Source organism: Carcharodon carcharias, chromosome 10, assembly GCF_017639515.1.
Source record: "Carcharodon carcharias isolate sCarCar2 chromosome 10, sCarCar2.pri, whole genome shotgun sequence".
Taxonomy (NCBI): Eukaryota; Metazoa; Chordata; class Chondrichthyes; order Lamniformes; family Lamnidae; genus Carcharodon; species Carcharodon carcharias.
Genome location: NC_054476.1, coordinates 143,878,781 through 143,891,123, shown reverse-complemented (window position 1 = coordinate 143,891,123; position 12,343 = coordinate 143,878,781). Strand labels below are relative to the sequence as shown.

Sequence of the window (12,343 nt, the reverse complement as noted above, 5' to 3'; positions counted from 1 at the left end):
TATATGCTGGATGAGGCTCTGCTGCCCAAGATGCCAACTGCTACTATCGATCGCAGCCAAAACCTGATCAGCGATATATTCTATTCCAAACTTCCATTCCAGCCCGACCCTGGTCCTGAAACTGAGATGTGCGGCACCTCTCTGCTGACTAACCTCTTCCCAAGTCCACATGCCTGATTCACAGCACCTTGCTGTTAACCTCTGCCCTGCTAGTTTCTGCTATGTGTATCACTGCTTCTCTGATTCCTGTTCTTCACTTGATTGAGTTTTTCCTTTCTCTACCCTGAAGCAAAGACAGTTCAACAGCGAAAGGAGCTCCTCCCATCTTAACCCCCTTATGTAAAGGATTGATAGGGTAGATGCAGAGAAACCATTAGGCACAGAGCTGAGGTGAGAGTGACTGCCCTTGACACCAAGACAGCATTTGACCGAGTGTGGAATCAAGGAGCCCCAGCAAAACTGGAGTCAATGGGAATCGGGGAAAACTCTCCATTGGTTGGAGTCATACTAGCACAAAGAAAGATGGTTATGGTTGTTGGAATTCAGTCACTGCAGGAATTCCCCAGGGTAGTGTCCTCAGCCCAAACATCTTCAGCTGTTTCATCAATGACCTTCCCTCCATCAGGTCAGAAGTGGGGATGTTCACTGATGATTGCACAATGTTCAGCACCATTCGCGACTCCTCAGATACTGAAGCAGTTCATGTCCAAATGCAGCAAGACCTGGACAATATCCAGGCTTGGCCTAAGAAGTGGCAAGTAACATTCACACCACACAAGTGCCAGGTAATGACCATCTCCAACAAGAGAGAATCTAACCATCACCCCTTGACATTCAATGGCATTGCCATCACTGAACCTCCCACTACCTTCTCAAGGGCAGTTAGGGATGGGCAATAAATGTTGGCCCAGCCAGCGAAGCCCACATCCCATGAACAAATAATAAAAAAATTCGGCCCCCCTCAAGCCTGTTCCACCATGTCTGATCATCTTGTTCAATGCCATTTTTCTGTACTTTCCCCATATCCCTTGTTTAATATTTAGAAATCTACTAGACACTCCTGTGAGGGGAAACATCCTGCACCTACCCTGTCGAGCCCCTCTTAAGAATTTTGTTTCAATGCGATCGCGCCTCATTCTTCAAAGCTCCAGAGAATGGTCTCCTCACTCTGCCCTCATAGGGCGTTCCAGTCATCCCAGGAATCAGTCTGGTGAACCTTCGTTGCACTTCCTCTATGGCAATAATATCCTTCCTTGAGTAGGGAGACCAAAACTCCACACACTGCTCCAAGTGCAGTTTCACCAAGGCCCTATACAATTGTATAATCCTGTCATTTGCCTTCCTAATTGCTTTCTGCATCTGCATGCTAGCTTTCAGTGACCCATGAACAAGGGCAACCAGGCCCCTTTGGACATCAACATTTCCCAACCTCTCCTCGTTTAAGAAATACCCCTCCTTTGTTTTTCTACCAAAGTGGATAACTTCACATTTTTCACATTATTTTCCATCTGCCATGTTCTTTCCCACTCACTTAGCCTATTAATTCCCCTGGAAGCCTGTTTGTATTCTCCTCACAACTCTCGTTCCCACTGGGTTTTGTGCCATCAGCAAACTTGGAAGTATTACTTTTGCCCCCCACATCCAAATTATTGAATAATCCCCCCTGGGAATCTCAGCGATGGGGTGTGTCTAGAACAAGGGGACAAAACCTTAAAATGAGAACCAGGGGATTCGAGGGTGATGTCAGGAAGCACTTCCTCACACAAAGGGGAGTGGAAATCTGAAACCAACACCCTCTTCCCAAAAAAATACTGTGGTTGCTGAGGTTCAAGACTGAAGTTGAGATTTTTTTGTTGGAATAGGGTATTAAAGAATATTTAAAAGCAAATAAATGGAGTTGAGGCACAAATTATTCTGGATCTAATTGATTGCCAGCACAGACTGGAGAGTCTGAATGGCCGACTCCTGTTCCTAAGTAATCTTTGACAGCAAATGGCAGCACCATTCCGAATCCTGTCCACATAAATCTCAGCAACCTTGGCAGGGTCACCGTTTCCACAATGGATACCATTAAAGCAGCTAGGAAGTGAAAAATTTGAAATGACCTTGTTATTGGAGATTTGCAAATGATATTGTTTGATAGAAATCTAACAGAGTCAGTCTTACTTTCTTTTTGTAAAGAAGTCATATCTGCTTAGAAAATGGGATGGCAGTTTTCAGGTAAAGCATTATGTGCTCTGGAAATAACTTAGTGGTTAATGATTAAGGAGCAGATGTGGTGGGGCCAGGTCTCTGAGTGCCTGACAGTTTCAGTCAATCAGTCTTTAACAGCATTATGGAAATAGCACCATAAGATTCCTGCACATGATAAACCGTGAATGATGACAAAGTTTTGTGTCCCCTCCCTGGACCTTTGATCATCACATGGTCTCTTTTTCTCGGTTCTGTTATTTACTTTTGAAACCTGTCTCCTGCAAAATCCCATTCACTGTGTATTGCAAATGCCAGGAAATCAAGTAGATCTCTACTTAAAAAGAAGGAATTTGCAGGAGAATGAGCAGGACAGTGAAAAATCAGACAGCTGCTTTACAGAGCTGGCACAGGCAGGCTGGCCTGAATGGCTTCGACCTACGTCCCTCTGAGAGTCTTCTCATTATCCCCAAGTGAACAGTGTTGGGAACAATTTTAATCTTTTTCAACTTGGCATTCCATCAGTCTTTCAAATGTCTTTTAAATAACTGGTGTGTGAAAATGTTACAAGTACAGCTAGCGATGCTTTTCTCAGAATGAAAGGAGTTTTCATCCATGTTGTACCTGTCCTGGGAATGTTTGATGGGGACAGTGTAGGGGGAGCTTTACTCTGTACCTAACCCCATGCTGTACCTGTCCTGGGAGTGTTTGATGGGGACAGTGTAGGGGGAGCTTTACTCTGTACCTAACCCCATGCTGTACCTGTCCTGGGAGTGTTTGATGGGGACAGTGTAGAGGGTTTGCTTGGGTAGATGCTGAAAGGCTGTTTTTCCTGTCTAGTCTTGAACTAGGGCTCAGTTTCATGATAAGGGGTCAACAATTTAGGTATGGAGAAATTTCTTCACCAGAATGATTATGAACCTAGTGTTCTCTAGCCCAGAGAGACATGGATGCTCAGCAGTTGAGTATGTTCAAGACAGGTTGATAGATCTTTGGATACCAAGAGAATCAAGGGACATGGTGAAAATGGAGTTGAGGTAGATGATCAGCCATAATCCCATTGAATGGCAGATCAGGCTGAAAGGACTGAATAGCCACCTCCTATTCCTGATGTGATTGTTCAGCTGGCTGCCAGCAGAATGTTAAACTGCCCAGACTTGCTGCAGGATCCCATTTGTGTTTTTTAGTAAATAGATATTTGGGCCTTTCAGCGGGTGTTGATGCATGAACAATGGTGAACTCCTTTGTCAAAGTAGTTTACTTTAGGGAGAGGCTGTGACAGGAAGTGTTCAAAGCTGAGAACAGCAAATCGAGTGACTCATGTGGTCTGCAGAACATTGGCTGTTGCTGCTATGCTGATATATCATGGGGGTCAGGGTGGAGTCTTGTGACCTCTACCTCACCTTGTGACTCACCAACTGATCCATCTACCTTTTCGCAGCCCATTAACTGACCCTCTCCCACCAGCCCCTCAGTCATCCAACTGTGTGATGCCATATCTTTCTGTTAACTGTGCAGACTGCCTCAGGGTCACCAGCTGATGAGTTTTCTCCCTATTTTCCAGGAGTAGCAAGAAGCATCTCCAGACTGGTACAAGGCTACCACCCACTCCCATGGAAAAACTATACATCACGCTGTCTGAAAGGCAGCAGTTAGAGGATCAGTTTAGCAGACCTGATCTTCAAACTGGAGCAGGTGTCTTGTTCTCTGTTTAATGTAGACAATTGTGACTATTTTTAGAAGAATCTGCACTCCTCTGTCATGTCTCCTCTCTGTCTCATCTGTTGTTGAAGTTGTCTGGTGCCTTATGCCTCTGAGGAGGCACTAACTTCCATCAGTAACACGGCCACACGACAGAGGTGACATTTACGCCCAATACTGCAGTGGTATTAAATGTCGTAGTCTAGTGTCATCCAATAGAAATCACTGACTAGCCCCAGGTGAGGATATGGCGACAGTGTTTTAAATATAAGTTCTAACTTTAGTAGAAAAGGTCTGACACACTCACATTAGAGCGTAAATATTCTTCACGTGTGTGAGTGATTACACGAGTGCTTCACAAGTGATTACAGGTCAGTGGGTCCCCGGTGACTGGAATTTAGGGAATGGGAAATTGATGAGTTCCTGTTCCTGACTGCTGTTCCATTACCCTGTGCTGGCAAACTATATGTGGACGTGAGTGAGAGTTGGATCAGCATGGCCTGTGATGCTTCCTGCAGTCCAATAGTCAACTTGACATTATCTCTTCAGGCTCTCCCATTCATTAGGCCATTTGGACAATGTACTGGGGGCAAGCTGCAGTTTGCAGAGATTCCCCTCCACACACCATCTTGGAGGATATGTGACCCAAATGAGAGTGGGTATTTACCTCTTCAGAGCTCTTTTCTTGAGAAAAGGGAAGATTGAGGGGTGTGACCTGATAGAAAAATTATGAAGAGATTCAATAGGGCAGACATAGAGAAGATGTTTCTAATTGTGGGAGAGTCTAAAACTGGAAGTCATTCATATAATGTGAAAGCAAAATATTGCAGGTGATTGAAATCTGAAATAAAAACAGAAAATGCTGGAAGTACTCAGCAGGTCTGCTAGCATCTGTGCAGAGAGAAACAGATTTAATGCTTCAGGTCGATGACCTTTCATCAGAACTCAATGAATATAAAATAGACAATTGACACTAATCGGGAATTCAGGAGAAGCTTCTTTACCCAGAGAATGAGAATGTGGAACTTGCTACCCCAGGGAGTGGTTGAGGTGAATGGTATGGATACATTTAAAGGGTAGCTGGATAAGCACATGGGGAGAGAGGGATGGAAGGACATGGGGATGGTGTGAGAGGAGGCTTGTGTGAAGCATGGATGTTGGCATGGAGCATAATGCCTGAATGGCCTGATATAACACCTTGGCAAGGTGCCATGGAGAGCGTTCCTTCCCTCGCCTCAGTCATAGGGCTTTCTCCTTCAACAGGAGAAGGGTGGAGGGAGCAGTAAGAGAAATAAGTTAGCAGGTTAGGCTGTGGAAGTGGTTTCGAAAGGGAATTTGAATTGTTAGCATTAAGGATATGAGGAGAGGTTGTGGACATGAAGATACAAAGAATGCTCGTTTGATCTAACAGCTTTTTCCTGCTCTTAAAAAAAAAATCTGAGACTGATTAGCAAGGCGGGGGAGGGTGTGAAAATTTGAAAAGTAATGTGGACTGTGTGTGTGTGCACGCGCGCCTGTGTGTGTGTTCCTTTTTGAGCTCCAAATATTTATTAAATCTTCCTTCTCTTTCAGTCGGATAATCCTGCCAATCTCCGTGGACGAGGTGAGTGATTCCATTTCCTGCAGGTTTGTCTTTCACTGAAGCTTGACTTCATTAAAGGTAACTTTGGTCAAACCTCCGGTGTTATCCACTGTATCTAACTCACCGCATTAAGTCTCATTTACCAATAGCCCACTGTGCTCAATGACCTACGTTAGCTCCTGGTCCAGAAATACTGCATTTAAAAATTTTCATTTTCATGTTCTATGGCGGTGCCCTCCCCAATATCTGTCACCTCCTCCAGCCCTCCCCATCCCTGTCACCTCCTCCAGCCCTCCCCATCCCTGTCACCTCCTCCAGCCCTCCCCACCCCTGTCACCTCCTCCAGCCCTTCCCAATATCTGTCACCTCCTCCAGCCCTCCCCATCCCTGTCACCTCCTCCAGCCCTCCCCATCCCTGTCACCTCCTCCAGCCCTCCCCACCCCTGTCACCTCCTCCAGCCCTCCCCACCCCTGTCACCTCCTCCAGCCCTCCCCATCCCTGTCACCTCCTCCAGCCCTCCCCATCCCTGTCACCTCCTCCAGCCCTCCCCATCCCTGTCACCTCCTCCAGCCCTCCCCATCCCTGTCACCTCCTCCAGCCCTCCCCACCCCTGTCACCTCCTCCAGCCCTCCCCACCCCTGTCACCTCCCCCAGCCCTCCCCATCCCTGTCACCTCCCCCAGCCCTCCCCATCCCTGTCACCTCCCCCAGCCCTCCCCATCCCTGTCACCTCCCCCAGCCCTCCCCACCCCTGTCACCTCCCCCAGCCCTCCCCACCCCTGTCACCTCCCCCAGCCCTCCCCACCCCTGTCACCTCCCCCAGCCCTCCCCACCCCTGTCACCTCCTCCAGCCCTCCCCACCGCTGTCACCTCCCCCCAGCCCTCCCCAATATCTGTCACCTCCCCCAGCCCTCCCCAATATCTGTCACCTCCCCCAGCCCTCCCCACCCCTGTCACCTCCCCCAGCCCTCCCCACCCCTGTCACCTCCCCCAGCCCTCCACACCCCTGTCACCTCCCCCAGCCCTCCCCACCCCTGTCACCTCCCCCAGCCCTCCCCAGCCCTCCCCACCCCTGTCACCTCCCCCAGCCCTCCCCACCCCTGTCACCTCCTCCAGCCCTCCCCACCGCTGTCACCTCCTCCAGCCCTCCCCACCCCTGTCACCTCCTCCAGCCCTCCCCACCCCTGTCACCTCCTCCAGCCCTCCCCACCCCTGTCACCTCCTCCAGCCCTCCCCACCCCTGTCACCTCCTCCAGCCCTCCCCACCCCTGTCACCTCCCCCAGCCCTCCCCACCCCTGTCACCTCCTCCAGCCCTCCCCACCCCTGTCACCTCCTCCAGCCCTCCCCACCCCGTCACCTCCTCCAGCCCTCCCCACCGCTGTCACCTCCCCCCAGCCCTCCCCAATATCTGTCACCTCCCCCAGCCCTCCCCAATATCTGTCACCTCCCCCAGCCCTCCCCAATATCTGTCACCTCCCCCCAGCCCTCCCCAATATCTGTCACCTCCACCTGCCCTCCCCACCCCTGTCACCTCCTCCAGCCCTCCCCACCCCTGTCACCTCCTCCAGCCCTCCCCACCCCTGTCACCTCCCCCCAGCCCTCCCCAATATCTGTCATCTCCTCCAGCCCTCCCCAATATCTGTCACCTCCTCCAGCCCTCCCCAATATCTGTCACCTCCCCCAGCCCTCCCCATCCCTGTCACCTCCTCCAGCCCTCCCCACCCCTGTCACCTCCTCCATCCCTCCCCATCCCTGTCACCTCCCCCAGCCCTCCCCATCCCTGTCACCTCCTCCAGCCCTCCCCATCCCTGTCACCTCCCCCAGCCCTCCCCACCCCTGTCACCTCCCCCAGCCCTCCCCACCCCTGTCACCTCCTCCAGCCCTCCCCAATATCTGTCACCTCCCCCCAGCCCTCCCCAATATCTGTCACCTCCCCCAGCCCTCCCCAATATCTGTCACCTCCTCCCAGCCCTCCCCAATATCTGTCACCTCCTCCCAGCCCTCCCCAATATCTGTCACCTCCCCCCAGCCCTCCCCAATATCTGTCACCTCCCCCCAGCCCTCCCCAATATCTGTCACCTCCCCCCAGCCCTCCCCAATATCTGTCACCTCCCCCCAGCCCTCCCCAATATCTGTCACCTCCCCCCAGCCCTCCCCAATATCTGTCACCTCCCCCAGCCCTCCCCACCGCTGTCACCTCCTCCAGCCCTCCCCACCGCTGTCACCTCCCCCCAGCCCTCCCCAATATCTGTCACCTCCTCCAGCCCTCCCCACCCCTGTCACCTCCCCCAGCCCTCCCCACCCCTGTCACCTCCTCCAGCCCTCCCCACCCCGTCACCTCCCCCCAGCCCTCCCCAATATCTGTCACCTCCCCCAGCCCTCCCCACCCCTGTCACCTCCCCCCAGCCCTCCCCAATATCTGTCACCTCCCCCAGCCCTCCCCATCCCTGTCACCTCCTCCAACCCTCCCCACCCCTGTCACCTCCTCCAGCCCTCCCCAATATCTGTCACCTCCGTCAGCCCTCCCCACCCCTGTCACCTCCGTCAGCCCTCCCCACCCCTGTCACCTCCGTCAGCCCTCCCCACCCCTGTCACCTCCGTCAGCCCTCCCCACCCGTCACCTCCGTCAGCCCTCCCCACCCCTGTCACCTCCGTCAGCCCTCCCCACCCCTGTCACCTCCGTCAGCCCTCCCCACCCCTGTCACCTCCGTCAGCCCTCCCCACCCCTGTCACCTCCGTCAGCCCTCCCCACCCCTGTCACCTCCGTCAGCCCTCCCCACCCCTGTCACCTCCGTCAGCCCTCCCCACCCCTGTCACCTCCGTCAGCCCTCCCCACCCCTGTCACCTCCGTCAGCCCTCCCCACCCCTGTCACCTCCGTCAGCCCTCCCCACCCCTGTCACCTCCGTCAGCCCTCCCCACCCCTGTCACCTCCGTCAGCCCTCCCCACCCCTGTCACCTCCGTCAGCCCTCCCCACCCCTGTCACCTCCTCCAGCCCTCCCCAATATCTGTCACCTCCTCCAGCCCTCCCCAATATCTGTCACCTCCTCCAGCCCTCCCCAATATCTGTCACCTCCTCCAGCCCTCCCCAATATCTGTCACCTCCTCCAGCCCTCCCCAATATCTGTCACCTCCTCCAGCCCTCCCCAATATCTGTCACCTCCTCCAGCCCTCCCCAATATCTGTCACCTCCTCCAGCCCTCCCCAATATCTGTCACCTCCTCCAGCCCTCCCCAATATCTGTCACCTCCTCCAGCCCTCCCCAATATCTGTCACCTCCACCTGCCCTCCCCACCCCTGTCACCTCCTCCAGCCCTCCCCAATATCTATCACCTCCTCTAATTCTGTCCACTTGCACGCCCCCATTTCTTTTCATTATTGGCGGCTGTGCCTTGGGTCCTAAGTTCTGGAATTCCCTCCCTAAACCTCTTCACTTCTTTCTCTAAGAGCCTTCCTAAAACCTACCTCCTGGCCAAGTATCTGGTAACTTCTAATGTCTACTTGTATGGCTCAGTGTCAATTTATATCTGATTAATGCTCTTGTGAAGCACCTCGTGGTGTTTTACTACATCAATGGTGCTATATAAATGCACACTGTTATTGTTCTGGCTTTTGTTTACGCTAAGTATATTGCCCATGTTGCTCAATTCCACAATGTAGCTGCTTCACCATTTACTGACTAGTCAAAGCCAAGTGTCAGTTAAAATCTGGCACACTTGCATTTGGTGTTGCCACTGGCACGGGGGCCTGTGGATCAGTGGCACTGACAAGCTACCTCGTTTGATACAGAAACAGTTGTAATAAATAGAGAAGCACATTCCTGAACTCCCTTTAGGAATGTTAAACTAGAGGAACTGTGTTTCAGCGAGATACCTAATCTTATCTTTGTTTTCTAACTGCACTTAACAATGGGTTCTTTGCCTCCCTTGTTAACTGATTTCCTGACAGTTTGGGTTGCAGTCATGTTGCATCTCTTGTCCTGATGAGACATTTAAAGAACATTTAGCCTTACATTTAGACTACATTTGAGAATTACTTCATTAACTGTAAAAAGCCTTTGGAAGCCTTGAGGCCATGAAAGACACCTCTAGAAATGCAAGACTTTTTCTTTCTTCTAAACCCATCCTTCGAATCCTCTGACTCTCCTATCAACACCCGTTGTATTTTGTAAAGCCCAGTACCTTTGCTTCAGGAGGTGAATATTCTAAACATCGCTCGATATTTTGAGTGTTATTTTGGTGCTGATAGCTGTTCTAAGTTTACTTGTCACTAACTTCCATTTATGTCCTTTGATTCAATTTTTGAAGTAATATTCACAGTTTATCTTGTTATAATTTTAATATCTCGATGAGGTGCTTTGATCATCACCTCTACCAACTCTAAACTTCTCCAATCTTTCCTCAATCCTTCACTTCATCCTTTTTGCTCAGTGTGCCAGGACAGGTTGAGAGCGCGGTTAATAAAGCAAACAGTATCCTGGGCTTTCTTAATAGGGACATAGAGTATAAGAGCAAGGAAGTTATGTTGCCATTTGTATAAGTCACTAGTTCGCCTCAGCTAGAGTATTGCATCCAGTTCTGGGTGCTGCACTTTAGGAAGTCTTGGAAGGCTTTAGAGAGGGTGCAAATAGTATTCACGAATGATTCCAGGCGTCTTCAGTTATGAAGATAGATTGGAGAAGTTAGGACTGTTTTCCTTGGAGAAAAAGCTGAGAGGAGATTTGATTGAGGCATTCAAAATAATGAGGGGTCTGGTCAGAGTAGCCAGGGAGAAACTGTTCCCACTCATGAAAGAATTGAGAACTAGAAGGCACAGACTTAAAGTAATTGGCAAAAGAAGAAAAAGTGATATAAGGAAAAATTTTTTCATGCAGCAAGTGTTGGAGTTTGAAATGCACTGCCTGAATGTGTGGTGGACGCAGGTTCAATTAAGTCATTCAAAAGGTAACTAGACTGTTAACTGAAAAGGAAGAATGTGCAGAGTTACGCGACAAAGACAGGAGAATGGCACTAGGTGAATTACTCATTCAGAGCCAGTGCAGGCTGAATGGCCTCCTTCTGTACGCTAACAATTCGTTGATTCTCCTACAGTAATGCAAACAGGTGACTCATACAGCATCTATGACTGGTGCAGTGTAACACAGGCTCTACCTTGCTGCACGCTCTGACATCTAGCTCCCAGTCCTGTGGCATGAGCGCTGCATCTATAATGATGGCAAAAGCAACACTGCTAGCCTCTAGTCAGTACGATGCCATGGCATTCGAACTGACCTCAACTCATCTTAAGGACCTCTAACCTATTAATGTTTATGTAAGTTTTTTTAATTGTTAAGCAATCCTGAAATAGAGACCCACGATTTGATGGAAAGCAAAGATAAAATTGCCAGAAAAACACTTCAGCTGTGACTGTAGGAAAGGGATCAGTGAGTGTACTGTTAGAAAAATCAAATACCCAAAAGAGAATTAAAGGGAGTAATCCAATCCTGGGTTTATCAGATTAGATTACTACCTTTTAATTCTTTCCCAGGGATCTGTCATTCTATTCTTCGTGTATTACAATTTGAATTACCAACTTAATATTTTGTTGCTCAGCTGATTGCAGTGAGCACCAGCACAAAGCTGGATTTGTTCACTGTTGCCTCGACCCTTTGTATTATAAACTCTAACTCCCACGCACTCTAATTGTGGGGGCAGGGGTATAATGCAGATATATAATAATCTCTCTAAAGCTCTTGCTCTCCTTTTCCATCCCCTTTCCCAATTTTCACCTTCCCGGTGGTGCTGATTCATGCTGTGACATACTGAAGGTTGATAATCTTTTCAACTGTAAATGAATAAAGTCCAGATGTCCGCACACTTGCTCAACCCAGCTAGTGGGAACCTAGCAGTTAATGCATAATCTTAATCAAGTCATTACTTTAAAAATCTGGTAGGTGCATAAGTGATTAAGAACGCATTAGACATAGTGCATTATTGCCTCATTGTGGTGTTGGCTGATGTTCAGTGGGTAGTGCTGTCACCTCTGATTCACGAGGTTGTGGATCAAGCCTCACCCCAGACCAGAGCCCACAATGTAGGCTGACAATCCTGGTGCAGCGCCGCACTGTCGGAGGGGCAGCACTGAGGGAGCACTGCACTGTCGGAGGGGCAGCGCTGAGGGAGCGCCGCACTGTCGGAGGAGCAGCGCTGAGGGAGCGCCGTGCTGTCGAAGGGGTAGCGCTGAGGGAACGCCGCACTGTCGGAGCCAACTCTACCAACCAATCTGCACCCTTTTCTCCTGTAATATAAATTGTTGTGATTGTTTGCAATTTTGCATTCTTGTGTTTGTCCTGATAAGTGCAAGATGAAAAGCTTCAGCAATATATATCTCTCTTCAGTGATATTTCCTGCCTTAGTTTGACATGGTTCAGAGCAGGAATTGGGTGGAAATGTGTTTGAACCTGAATTTATCAGCATTCTACAGCACCAGGTGTTGGCATCTCTCGCTAGGGACCGCTAATGGTAAAACTTGTATTGTGAGTAGGTGGCTTATCTTCCTACCCCTTTGCCAGCCTTCTAACATCACTGGATAGCTATAGCTGAAGGCAGCCCATTCAGCCCATTGAAATTTCATCCACTGGACTATTTTCCTATCCCATCCATTTGTTTCCTAAATGCTTTTGTCGCCACTGCCTAACCGGACATCTTATTCCATCTCAACATGAAAGAGGAGTGCAGCCAATACAATAACTTTAGTTTTGAAACCATTACTAATCACCCCCTTCCATATCCTGCCTGTGTAAGGCTTCTCACCATTAGTGAAGCTAATCTGCCTCACCGCAATCACTATATTTAAGATCCATTTACTCGCCACATCTTGCTCGTCACTGCT

General features: G+C 49.8%; 1 protein-coding gene across 1 annotated transcript in view; it reads left to right on the top strand.

Annotated features, from left to right (window-relative positions):
- The window catches only part of pitpnaa (phosphatidylinositol transfer protein, alpha a), a 66,454-nt gene that overhangs the window by 16,342 nt on the left and 37,769 nt on the right, over positions 1-12,343 (top strand). Inside the window, exon 2 of the mRNA XM_041197983.1 lies at positions 5,464-5,494. Within this exon, the coding sequence (XP_041053917.1) occupies positions 5,464-5,494 (31 nt within the window). The remainder of the gene's footprint in view (positions 1-5,463; positions 5,495-12,343) is intronic.